This window comes from Anoplophora glabripennis, unplaced genomic scaffold (genome assembly GCF_000390285.2).
Source record: "Anoplophora glabripennis isolate ALB-LARVAE unplaced genomic scaffold, Agla_2.0 scaffold312, whole genome shotgun sequence".
NCBI classification, from domain to species: domain Eukaryota; kingdom Metazoa; phylum Arthropoda; class Insecta; order Coleoptera; family Cerambycidae; genus Anoplophora; species Anoplophora glabripennis.
In genome coordinates this window covers 129,179-142,277 of record NW_019416409.1, presented here as the reverse complement: position 1 = coordinate 142,277, position 13,099 = coordinate 129,179, and the positions used below count along the sequence as shown (strand labels likewise).

The 13,099-nt window shown below is 34.1% G+C and overlaps 2 protein-coding genes across 2 annotated transcripts in view; one reads left to right on the top strand and one right to left on the bottom strand.

The window, feature by feature from the left end:
* Window positions 1–2,568, bottom strand: part of LOC108910630 (NADH dehydrogenase [ubiquinone] iron-sulfur protein 3, mitochondrial-like) — an 8,271-nt gene extending 5,703 nt beyond the window's left edge. The window contains exon 1 of the mRNA XM_018715309.1: window positions 2,244–2,568. Within this exon, the coding sequence (XP_018570825.1) occupies window positions 2,244–2,568 (325 nt within the window). The remainder of the gene's footprint in view (window positions 1–2,243) is intronic.
* LOC108910634 (potassium voltage-gated channel protein Shaw-like) overlaps window positions 1–9,770 on the top strand; it is a 66,678-nt gene extending 56,908 nt beyond the window's left edge. The window contains exons 7-9 of the mRNA XM_018715315.2: window positions 3,949–4,099; window positions 7,933–8,040; window positions 8,729–9,770. Coding sequence (XP_018570831.1) covers window positions 3,949–4,099; window positions 7,933–8,040; window positions 8,729–9,279 — 810 coding nt within the window. The 3' untranslated portion in view covers window positions 9,280–9,770. The remainder of the gene's footprint in view (window positions 1–3,948; window positions 4,100–7,932; window positions 8,041–8,728) is intronic.
* Window positions 9,771–13,099: the final 3,329 nt, after the last annotated feature.

Genomic DNA, 13,099 nt, shown 5'->3' with positions numbered 1-13,099 from the left:
CCTTGATGGTTTGATCGTTTTTTGCACCTGTTTATTCGTTTTACTGCGGCGTCTTTGAAAATACTCAGGTGGCATGACATAACATTCCTATTATTTGATAAGCTTTAGATTATTCAGTTATTAAAAGTTTGAAATTATTTGTCTTTGCGGAAAACACTATTTAAAGAATATGGGGCCGGCAAAATACTTTGAAAATGTATTTGAAGTAAAATTACAAAACACTAGTACGAAAGTATTTTAAAATACAAACAAAATACTTATTTGACGAAATATTTTAAATATAAATTACTAGTATTTAAAATAGTTTTGTTGAAGTATGTGAATGAATATTAAATACCGGCCGTTTTTTTTTTTTTAAATAACGCTTTAGCAGATTTGAATGAAATTTTTACGGTTCATTAAAACAATTGTATATCACCTGGACCAATTAGATTTGATACAGAATTTTCAGGGGCATACCCAGCGAGCAAGTCGTTTTATTTTGTGGAAAAGGATATCACCCTGTAGTTTTTTACTGTTTTATGTAATATTCAGATAAACCCACTAAAAATAGTACATTTGTGTCTCGACTCTTTTTAGCGTCTCACTTCGTTTTTATTTTATATATTCTTTTCTACAAAAAAAAAACACTTGCTCGCTGGGTATGCCACTGGAAATTCTGGATCAAATCTAATTGGTCTAGTTGATGTATAATTGTTTTAGAGGTCACTTTAAAAAAAAAAATTAACACCCTATATCTCGGAAACGAAGCACTTGCGGACCCATGTCCATATGATTTTTTTACATATTTTGCTGAGCGAAATCTCCCGTAGGCTTCAGCTCTGAAACACCCGGTATATGGAAAATATTAATTAGCTGTACATATTTAAAATATTTTTTAGGAATATTAAATCTGAAACTCTTAGATGTGACTAAAAAAATATATGTGCAAGGCAAGTCCGATTTCAAGATCAAAAAATAAAAAAAAAACATTAGTTAAATTTTGATGATTGACTATTGACTTGACTAGTGATGACAGTGACCTAAAAGATAGTAGACAATAGGCAAAAAGTATTTGTTTTTGGTAGGTATTTTGGGTATTTTAAATATTTCGAATAAATTAAATACTCAAGAGTATTTAAATTACTTTTGGAAGAATTTAAATAATTTTTTAAAATACAAAATACTTTATTAAGTATTTGAAATACAAACTATATTTGGGGTTATAATAAAAGTATTTTAATTACAAAATACAAAATACTATTTTATGTTTAAAATACTATTTGGTATTTTTTTGTCAAATCTTTATTGTTAACCTAAAAATATGTTAAATTTCAAAACTGTTGCCAACGTCATACTAACAGTTTGAGTACAATGACCTCCAACTGTACCAATAAGTGAATAAAAAATAAGGCGCTCCGTTTAATATTTTCAAGACGACCGTCTCTTTATGACAAAAATATTTTTAAAATCCCTACAATAATATACTTAACTTTTTTTTTCGTGGTTCCAACAATAACACAGAAAAAGAAGGGGGCATTTTTCGCACCGACAACCCTGTACGTTGAAGTTACTAACTGGGGTGATTGTATAAGACGAAACCAGGGATGCCCCAGCTTATTTTGTTTGTGGGGGAGGACCCTCCATTTGTCAGAGGCATTAAGGAAGACTCGAACTCATCTTTTATATCCTGTATCGCAGTTGCTGTAACGCCAGGCAGTTATTTTTTATGGGCTCAGCTTGTCTGAATACGTAAATGCCGACGTTTGTTATCGAAAAACGTTTCTCTTTGTACCCCCACTGAGATATATGGGTCGATGTGGGTATATACTTTGAAGGCGTGCTTGTAGTGGGAGAATACTGAAAATATGGTGTTTTTTAGCGTATTAGCTGCCAAACACGCACGACAGGGCAGACGAATTTAGGGTATGTTTTTGTCGATTTGAAGTCATGTTTATTATTTTCCGTTTTGCTGGTGAGGTACAGGTTCTTCTGTTCACAGCAGATGTGTTGGTTACACACGAAACAGTGTTTACAAGAAATGGTAAATGCACAAAATTCACAACACACATTTGACAAATGGAAAGCCCACAGACAGTTTTTGTCTTTCGGCAGGAATTGTTGACGTTCGTTTAACTGATACTTTCTTTTCATCAAACTATGGTTTGTCAAGTTTTTAGTAGTTTTGTTAGCTTATGTTGTCATATATTTCACAGAAGAAAAAAAACTGCTATAGAGCTATATAAGAATTATAGTACTCTTACCGGTAAGATCTACCAACATCTCGAATTGACAGTTATGGTGGTCTTTGAGGAACTGCAAGCAGCAAGCAATCCCGTCCGGTTCGACCATTATCTCGAGCTCGTCGTACGGGGTGATCTGGACCTTTTGGACGTATTTGGGCAAACATTCAGAGACGAATATTCCAAAAGTCTTCAGTTGCTCCCTCGCGTTGAAGGGCGGTTCTTTGGTCTTTTTGCAGTCTAGGACGTGGCAGATTTCTGCGACCTTTCGAGTGCATTGTCTCGTTTGTAGAAACATTGGAGGCAAACCTATGCGTTTGCTTAAGAAATGTTTTAGCAGTGACATTGTCGAAACAAAATGTCAAAACGATTTGTGGTATGTCATATTGACAACCAGATCTAATAGTATACTATAATAGATCTATGTTGGCAACTATTGGAATCTTAAATACAGGGTGTTTGATATATACATGGACAATATGACACTAGAGAAAATAAGTTGTAATAAGAAAATTATCTTGAAAATTATTTTGTTTATAACCTTCCCTTCCAAATACAGGAACGGAATTCCGGAACACCCAGTATCAGTGCATTAAGGTCGAAGACCTCTCTTTTTACTCGTAAATCCGTAGCAGATATAAGAATTCCACGAAAAACAAAAAAATTACAATTTTGTGTTGAAAAATGTGTGAAAAGTTCGGAGGTGGTTAAGGAATGGGGACCACCCAAAAAAATAACACTGTATGTCATTTTCTTATACAGGGTGTTTCTGAAATAAATGCGTTCTTTGAAAAGGGTGATAGAGGGAAAGATTTATAACATTATATTTAGGTAGTTAAAACACTATGTTACATATATTATTACGTCACAAATCAATCTAAACATGCCTACTGAACAACTAGCACAGTTCTCTACACACACGCGGTAACACCACACCGGGTTTATTCGTATTTTTCATCAAATATAAAACACATACAATACTAAGAATAATACATTTTAAAATGTAAAAGTACAAAGTAAAAGGTAAGAACACATCGCAAAAAGAAAATATACACTTAAACGTGTAATTCTACTCAATGTATCATGTATGTACGTTCGATTTATTTACATTTTTCTTGTAAAAAAAACATTCCAAATATGTAAAATTCCTATTTGAATTTCCACTATTTTTATCAGTATAACATATTTTTAAGCCTATAGCTCAAATTTTATTATTTTATTAATATATATGCGTTCCTTTAAGAATTATTACGCAAAACCTAGGCCGACCGTGCGTCGCTCTAGTTAGTCAATTGATCCACTGTTTATGACTAGATCAAGTTCAGTGTGGTTATTCGCACGCCGCGAGTGCTGACGCAGGGGCTGGAAATCATAGACATTATCAAAATCTTACGTAAGAATAAATTCAATACAAAATTGCGGTATCAAACCAAATTTTGCAGAAAGAACCAGATAAGGAAGCAATGAGTTATCCAGAATTTTTATAAAAATTGTGTTAATTGCAAAGTAGATTCAGATATTGCTAAAAATGAACAATGACTGAAATACTTATTGATAGAACTGAAATTATACAACAAAACCTATTGTACTAGATAGGTACTCTTACAAAAGCCAATTTTTCCTCTGGAAATTATAAAAAAAACTGTCACATTTGACACGATCGTAGTTATTATTATTTTTAATATATATTCCTTCCTACTGAATATGAAAGATCTGTATTTTTTAGGCAAGAGCTAAGCTGCCGAAGCAGAGAAGAAGCGTTTTACCAGTGGAACAACCACGTAGAAAGAAAAAGGAAGACGCGACCAATAGAAGAATGAACGCCATCAAACACCCCCCAGCCGTGTTTAAAGACGCCTTTGGCAGCGCCAAATTAGGTAACTTACACTTAAAATTATATCAGACTAAGATCTGGAAACGTAGGTGGCTACTCCAAAAAAATGTTTCCGTTCACGTGTGGCTTGATGAAATTTTACCCACTCTGTTTTTAAAAAGTAAACCAATAAACTACACTGTCGAGGAAGGGTGAAATAAAAATATCTACCCGACCGTTCGTAGCTGTAAATAACTTGAAATAATGTTATTTCCATCTCACAGTTTTATATTGCAATTTATATTCAAGGAGCGGTCGCTGTTAAGCGTCGGGATGGTGCTAAATTTCCATTTGACACATTATTTCATAGCTTCTTGCCGTTATCTGGGCCCTTAATGCACTCGCCTCCACACACTGCACCCCTCTTGTTGCATCCAGAAGCGATAAAGTCGTGCACAGGAACCATTAATACGTCTGGGATGTTTCTCGTCCTAGGAGGCGACGAGGAAAAATGAAAAACGCCTAGCAATAAAATTTAATAAGTTTCATAGGTGTCCCTAAAAAAGTTTTATGCCAAAGGTAAAAAATTATAATATATGTGCAGAAAATGTCTATTATACAGAGTGACCCATTTGAAAGCGGGCCACCCTCATAACATTTTTATTTATGGAGCGATTTTGACGAAATTTTTTTTGAAATGTAGAGGGAGGAAAAGTGTATTTTGGGGCTAACCGCCGTCCAGTTCTTTTTTAAACTAAGGCCTACTAGATCACATTCAGAGGCTGAAAAATCCAGAATCCATATTAGCGATTTTTTTAGAAAAAATCTGCGTACGCCACTGGATTCGGCGTCCCCTGAAATTGATTTGTACCAAATTTCATGAAAAAATATTCAACATTAACGATTCTGCGGCTAAATTGCTGTCAAATTGTTTATTATGCATAAAGAAACTTTTTATCTAGTAACCCATGCGATAATAAATCAATCACAACAAATATTTAATAACAACATTTAATAGACATCCCTATATCAAAATACAATGAAACAAACAGAAAAATGAACGAGAAATTAACATAAAATTTACAAAAAATACAATAAAATAAAATTAACACACATGAATTAAATTAAATTCTGGAATTTTCAACTAAATGTTTATTTAATTGAATTCATTTATTGTATTGTTTTTGAATGTGTGCCATAACATTAGACAATTGATGTGTTGTAATTTCAGCGCATGCCTATCTTCTTCTTTCGCGCAGTTCTTCTGCATTCATTGGACGAGTGTAGTAAACTTTTTCTTTAATGAACCCCCATAAAAAAAATCTAGGAGAGGCAACATTTACAAAAATATTCATTCAATTAAATGGAGATTTAGTTGAAAATTCCAGAATTTAATTTAATTCATGTGTGTTAATTTTATTTTATTGTATTTTTTGTAAATTTTATGTTAATTTCTCGTTCATTTTTCTGTCTGTTTCATTGTATTTTGGTATAATGATGTCTATTAAACGTGTTATTAAATATTTGTTGTGATTGATTTATTATCGCATGGGTTACTAGATAAAAAGTTTCTTTATGCATAATAAACAATTTGACAGCAATTTAGCCGCAGAATCGTTAATGTTGAATATTTTTTCATGAAATTTGGTACAGATCCATTTCAGGGGACGCCGAATCTAGTGGCGTACGCAGATTTTTTCTAAAAAAATCGCTAATATGGATTCTGGATTTTTCAGCTTCTGAATGTGATCTAGTAGGCGTTAGTTTAAAAAAGAACTGGACGGCGCTTGGCCCCAAAATACACTTTTCCCCCCTCTACATTTAAAAAAAAATTTCGTCAAAATCGCTCCATAAATAAAAATGTTATGAGGGTGGCCCGCTTTCAAATGGGTCACTCTGTATGTTTATTTGACCATCAACATATTTTTAATTATTTATGTCCTCAAACAATTTTATTATATTGGTGGTAAATTTCGTTTTGTTCCGTTTCAAAAGGGCTCTCTATCCCTTTTGCAATTGTAATATGAATGATTAATAGAAGGTGCCTATAATAAATTAAAATTACCCTGAATCACACCAAATTCTGCATTGCTGCACTGCACTGCTAGGCCATTAGTTGACAACTGAATTTGTGGCCAGATCGCCCAGTGCGGGTGTGTTTGTGCCGCGTTTGCCCACGCGCGCATTCTTCAACTAGGCGTATACATTTCTACCACCTCCACGTTTAATTCTATCATACCTGTATATGGGTATCGCTAAATAAATATGGGAACAAGGTTTTCAAATATTTCAGTGCCGAATTGCTGCGTCAGCGACCGAACCTGGTATATACTGCCAACTTTTTGGTTCTTCAATTGAGATCGGAAAGACTATACCAGCAGGGAATTTCCCACCGAGAATGATCACTTCCGGTAAACTTTTTTATTTTTTACTAGAAAAATAACATGGTTTCATAAAAAATAAAGCTCAAAATTCATTTTTAGAAAAAACAAATGTCGCTTATGCGACTTCTAGATATAAGTCTTTCAAATATCTATATCCATTTTTCAAGTTCAAATTTTGTGTTTTGCTTATTTTTTGTTTTAATTAGAAATGAAAATCTAATGAAACAAATTCCATTTACAGGATAAAGTGAAACAAGAATGCGAGACCTAAATAAAATAAATAATCAAACGATGTTATTTTTAAACATTACCACATCTAAATGTAAGCAAGACCTGGTCGACTTTCTGTTACTGCGCCCTATAATTCTGAATACGTGGGTGCCTCGTAGCTCGCCTCTACATGTTTAAAGTGATTACAGCGGTGGTCATGGTTACCGTCTCGCAGCAGAAAGAAACAGAATGGGAGTAGCGCTTATTTACTTTGCGTATGGGCTTTATTTGGTCCGACCGCAACCAAATAATACCTATTCACCGCATTTTTTATTATTAAACGTAATTTGTTTATGTGTGGTGTACAATTTTGTTATTTACATATCGTTTCTTGTGTTTTTCAAAAAATTGTAGAAATTTAAACTGATTGTAGCACTTGCAATGATATCTATTGAAAAATCAATGGTGCGAGAGAAACCAAACATAAATGAAAAAGTAATTGAAAAGTTTATTTCGGACAAAAGCAGAAGGATGGACTTTCACTATAAAAATAATGTTGAGTACTTTTTCCCTATATTTCAATAGTACTTAAAATAAAACTACACTATTGGATTTTTTCAATACTTTGCACCTAAATTGTTGTAAATAACGTTTTAATAACGCAAGAACAAATAACTATAATCTATAAACATTACCAAATATAAAAAAGCTTTAAAGCTGACAGCCTTGTTCTAAAGTTAAATCGTCAAAAGGAAACTTTTTCGTAAGATTAAAAAGAGAAAAGTCACTGGGGTGATTATTTTCGGAGGGAAACTATGTTTGTGTGAAAAAATGTCTTAATTCAACGGAAATACTAGTTTGTATAACAAGATTTCAGGATTAGGTATATTCTGAAAGAAAGATGCTTGATGCGCCATCTGTTATTGTATCTCCGAACTATCAGAAAAATCGATACTGAAGCTATTAGAATTCTTCGTCTCTAACACAAATAATATGCTTTTATATATTTTTTTGTAGTATTTAATAAAGATGTTAAAAAATATTTATATCTGTAAGAAATTATTAACATCTACCATTTGGTCTCCATTAAGAAAATCTGATTGATTTCCACATTTCCCTAAAGAGGGCGCTATTTCGAAGACAGACTCTAATTTCATACAATCGAACACTTTTATTCTTGCTCTTTTAGTAATAAAACATTACAGATGGCGCCATATTTTACTTGACGATGGTAATGTTGATATGAAACCATGGACCCCCTGGAATCACCCTGTTATTACTCTACAAACGTCTTTTTTTTCAGGCAATGTAAATGGAGTCAATGTGATAGGACTGGCCCTACAAGGACCTTCAATGCCAAGTATTGCTGTCCTTCAGCACAACGGGCCGTACAGTTTACAGTCTCCCCAAGGTAGATATTTAATCCTCATTCCTCTTTTTACACTTCCTCAAAATCAAAGTTAAATTAACTGTTTTTCCTTCACCTTTAAATACCCAGTAGATGCAGCTACCTGTAGTATATTCTACCTGTTAATAATAAAGAAAATATCGATTTTTTTGTAAACGAAGGTCATAATTTGTGATTAAGAAAGTTTTACAATAGATAGATTAGCGGATTAAACTTGTTCTTCGTAAAAATTACCTGTATTGTCATTAAAATTATTAAATATCGAACAAAACCATGTAAAGTAATGAGAGAGTACAATAGAACTATTGTCCTTTTTATTAGGACAGCCAGAAAGCAGCAAGTAAAACATTAACTAATAAATGATCGAAATCTTGTCAATTAGATCTGCTATAATTAAATTACAGGTACAAACATTCTGAGTAACGATGTGATGCCTCAGTAGCGTTTTGCTGACATTTCCCGTTGATAAACATATCAACAAGTTCATTATTGTCTTATGTATGTGCCATTGTGTATTAAGTATGAAGTATCATTATGGTAAATATCAACATTTTTACTCCTTTTTTCCCTTAATTCCCATAAATTCCAATAAAGTGAAATAAATAAATAAATAAAATAAATAAATATTTATTTATTGCACCTTCTCTCAAACTTTGTTCCCTTGCACTCAATTCTGTGTCGTTTTTTGTAGAAATGAGTGTCACTTCCGGATTAGTAACCGTCCCCCTGCAACCCCGCCCCGCCACCACCGGCAGCGTGGACGTCTTGCCCCTCCAGCCCAGATACCTCCCCGCCTTCGACCGGGAGTTCCGCTCCGAACCGCGAGACGTCACCCCCAAAGACCAGGAAGGACACAACCCCCCCAAACCCGACCAGATCACTCTCCGTTACTTACCCGATCTGAGCCCCGCTAAGCTAACCGACACGGAGATAGGTCTGGCCAGCGTGCCGGCCATGGCGATCGGTAGCTCCACGGAGGTGTTGGTTAGCATCGTGGAGAATCAGGCGAGGTTGAGGAAAAACTCTTTTCTTTCAGCGTGTTCTAGGGAGGCGAGGGAGGGGGAGGAGGGGGAGGTAAAGTCGCCCGATATGGAGAACGTGAAGTCGCCCAGTACGGAATTCACAACTTCCACGGTGCATTCAACGCCGGTGGATGAGTTTAGCTGCCATCTAGACCCCAATGATAATGAGAAAGTTTGTGATACCAATTTCTGTTATGATGTGAACAAATATACCGTGTAAATGTGGTTAGGTTCATTTGTTGCCAGAGCAGTAAATAAAAAAAATATTAGAAGTAAAAAAATAATTTAATTAATGATGATTGTGGCGCCAACACTGACAATTTGAGAAGTGTGCCTCAAGGAGCTGTTTTAGGGCCACTTTCACTCTGGGTCATATTTATACGAAGATTTCCTTTGACTACCAGAAGTTTGTTTTTCTAATTCCGTCGTTAAAATTGACTTCTTTTAAACCATTTTTTATGATTTTCATACTCTACCTGTGAATAGACTAGTGTACCTCAAATTGGGAGCTACGGGATGCATTGTTTGCCAAATTTTTACTTTCTATATTCCATATACACGCGTGTTCATTATTCACAGAGAAATTTAACAGTGAAGACACACAAACACTCAGTACAATCACTAAACACTAATATAAACAACTTTATAAGGTTGTATACTTATTCTGCCATTCTCGTTCCACCGAATTAACGTTGGCCGTTTGTTTTTTGCCCGTTGTCATATCACATCAGGTGTATTGATATTACGTAGTTCACCTAATGTTAGACGTCATTGACATATTCACAAACTGAACACAGTGCTTCAAAATAGCAATAACTGTTATTAAAAACATGAAATGATTTGAAACGATTTTCACATTTATCAGATTAGTAACGTACCTATCAAAGTACCAATATTAGAAAACATTTTTCTCCAATTTTCAGCGTTCTGTCCACACTGACATAAAAATATATGGTATAAACCCGAACTCTAGTAATCAGCGACCCCGAAAACCTCCGTATACCAAATTTGGCGCGAATCAGTTATTTTTTGAAAATTTGGTCGGCCATCTTGGATCCGCCATCTTGAATTTTTCAAAATTGACCTCGGATCCGTGATCAGCGATCCCGAAAACTCCCGTATACCAAATTTGGCGCGAATCAGTTATTTTTTGAAAATTTGGTCTGTCATCTTGGATCCGCCATCTTTAATTTAGCAAAATTGACCTCGGATCCATGATCGGCGATCCCGAAAACCCCCATATACCAAATTTGGCGCGAATACGTTATTTTTGGAAAATTTGGTCGGCCATCTTGGATCTGCCGTCTTGAATTTAGCAAAATTGCCCTCGGATCCGTGATCAGCGACCCCAAAAACCCCCGTATACCAAATTTGGTGCGAATCTGTCATTTTTTGAAAATTAGTGATTTTTTACTTTAATTGACCCTTTTTTTTGAGGTTAGAAAAAGAACCATCAATTCTGACCGCAGATTCATGTTCGGCGGGGTCTTAACCATATAAATGAACATTTGAATATGGAGAAAAATTTTTTTTTGTATTTTTCCTAGCAATTTTTCATGAATTTTTACTATTTTTGGCCTGTATTTTGAGGTTAGGAATTTCCTGTGGCGTGATAGCTCAATTCTGTCACCGGATTGGTGATCAGGGGGCCAAATTACTGGATAACATATGTCGCATAAAAAGTACAGACAACTTTTTTTGTGTGTAACTGTGTTATTTTCCATTCTAGTTTCGCCCTCTGCCACTGCGTTAGTTGCATGCGGTTGGCTCAAAAGTACCAAAGTTCGAAAGCTGCTCAGTGATAGCGTAGACAAGAGTCTGCGTGAACAGATCTTAATGAAACTGTGCAGAAATGTGTATTTATTTACTGCTCTGATTGTGTAATTTTTTATTACTTTGTTTATAGATACACGGATAATTTTTGTACAAACAAGTCTTTGCAAAAATTATCCCGGCTTTATATTTTTGTAAAACTCGTTGATTTATTAACTCACTAAAATATCAAAACACATTTCAATCCAATTTACAAGATAATACAGGGTCGGTCCAAATGTGTAGCTGTTTTGAGATTAAGTACTCGTAAAAAATTAGATGAATTAGTAATTTTTTGGGTAATCCTGTATTTAATATACAGGGGCGGACTTGAGAGGAAGATAACATAACAGATAGTTATGAACAAGTAACTGAAGTACGTCCCTGTAAAAATTTTACGTTTGCTAGATGGTCCTAATGTGAAAATATTTCAATTTAAGTCACGATATAAGGCTGTACATATACTAAAATAATTGTTCGTCTAGCAAACCCAACTAATAATTAATATTGCCAATTATTTTCTGGATCCTGAATGTATGCTGTATTTTGTAAAAAAATCCTCTAACTATATCCAACAGGGCCCAATACTTATATCACCCTAGACATTTAGAGTGTTTCTATCCTTTATACTTTCTACTCTTACAGAAATAGATTATGTACCCTACCGGTTAATAGAAATAGACATTTGTATACAGTGTTAAATAGAGTATAATAAACAGCATACATATTTGTAATGTGTGTTTTATTCCTGCTGAAGATCAAAATGACAGGGACTTGGTCGAGGAAGTTACGCAAAAATTGGAAAGTTTATCAAAATTTGTTCCAGTTCCACACTGATTCAATCCAATTTGGAAAAAATGAAAACATATACACTTAATCTTCTCTATGGAAATGATGCTTATTCTGTAAATACTAAAAATGGTAAAAAAAGTACTAAATTCATTGTTAAATGGTTTGGTTTGTACCCCGGTCTGGTTATCACATCATCGGTTCAGATTTCTTAACATGTCGCTGTCTTCCTCATAATCTTATAACTAGCAAGCTTCAAAAAATAGTCTAAACTGAATCAGTTTAATTGTGGTGGCAAGAAATTTCAAAAGACGATCCTTTAGGCAGGGTCAGTAACTTCTACTTCTACTAATCAATTATGATGATGATGTTTCTATAACGACAGTTAAGTCAAAGGAAAAATAACAACATAGTGTTCTCTGAAGCCCTTTTCCCTTCACCGATAATGCTCTGTTTTCCATTAATGTTAATTATATACGAGTATGTACACATCTAACCCTCAAGCTTTTGGTCTGACTGTAATGCATTTGTACCGCATATACGAGAAATCTGAATAATTTAGACCCCCGGAAGCCACAGGAAGATAGAGCTCTACATTTGGTCGTTTCAAAGGAAGAATGCGGGGGGGCTAGCCATTTATATTTAATTGACCGGGATTGAATTCGTTACAGGTCAGGTTTGATTTAGTATAATGGTGTTTCTAAATTAGATGGAATTTTATCTATTTAAGGCAAAGATGAGAGTGAATGATTAGATGAATTAGCAAAGGAAATACAGATGAATGTAATTATAAAGGAGTGATTGGAGGAACTTATGGTATAATGCTCTGGAGGTCATTTTCCATTTAACATATACTACAAAATAGGAGACTAGTAGGACGCTAATTAATTAAATGAAAGTCAAAAGAATAAAAGGTTTTCAGCCTTGATAGTTGTTCGAGGTTAAATATTGAATAATTGAAACTAGTCCAGATGGTATCTGCTTCAAAAAGTCCATATTTAGGTGAATCGTATATCGACGGAGAGTTTCGGCTTTTTGGCTTTCACATGTCACTAGAAATAAAAATTTTTCTATGCGCATAAAAAAATCGTGGGCGGGCTTAACTTTTGGCGGCACAATATGTTAAAAAAATTCGAAAATTGTCATATTTTTCTTCCTATTTAATTATGTATCTTTTCAAGAGTTGATTTTAGGCAAAAATCGAAGAGGAAAAAAATTTTTGTAATTATTTTTTTTATAAAATATGACTAGTTACAAATCGAATGAATCATTATTATTATTATTGTAAAAATCGAAAAAATCGCCAAAAATGGGGTTAAAAACATTACTTTTTATGGATTTTTTTTGGGGTCTTTAAATTGGATATAGGACCTTCATATTTGGCTCAAGAAAACTTGATGTTATGTAGAATCATCACACCAAATTTCATCAAAATCGGT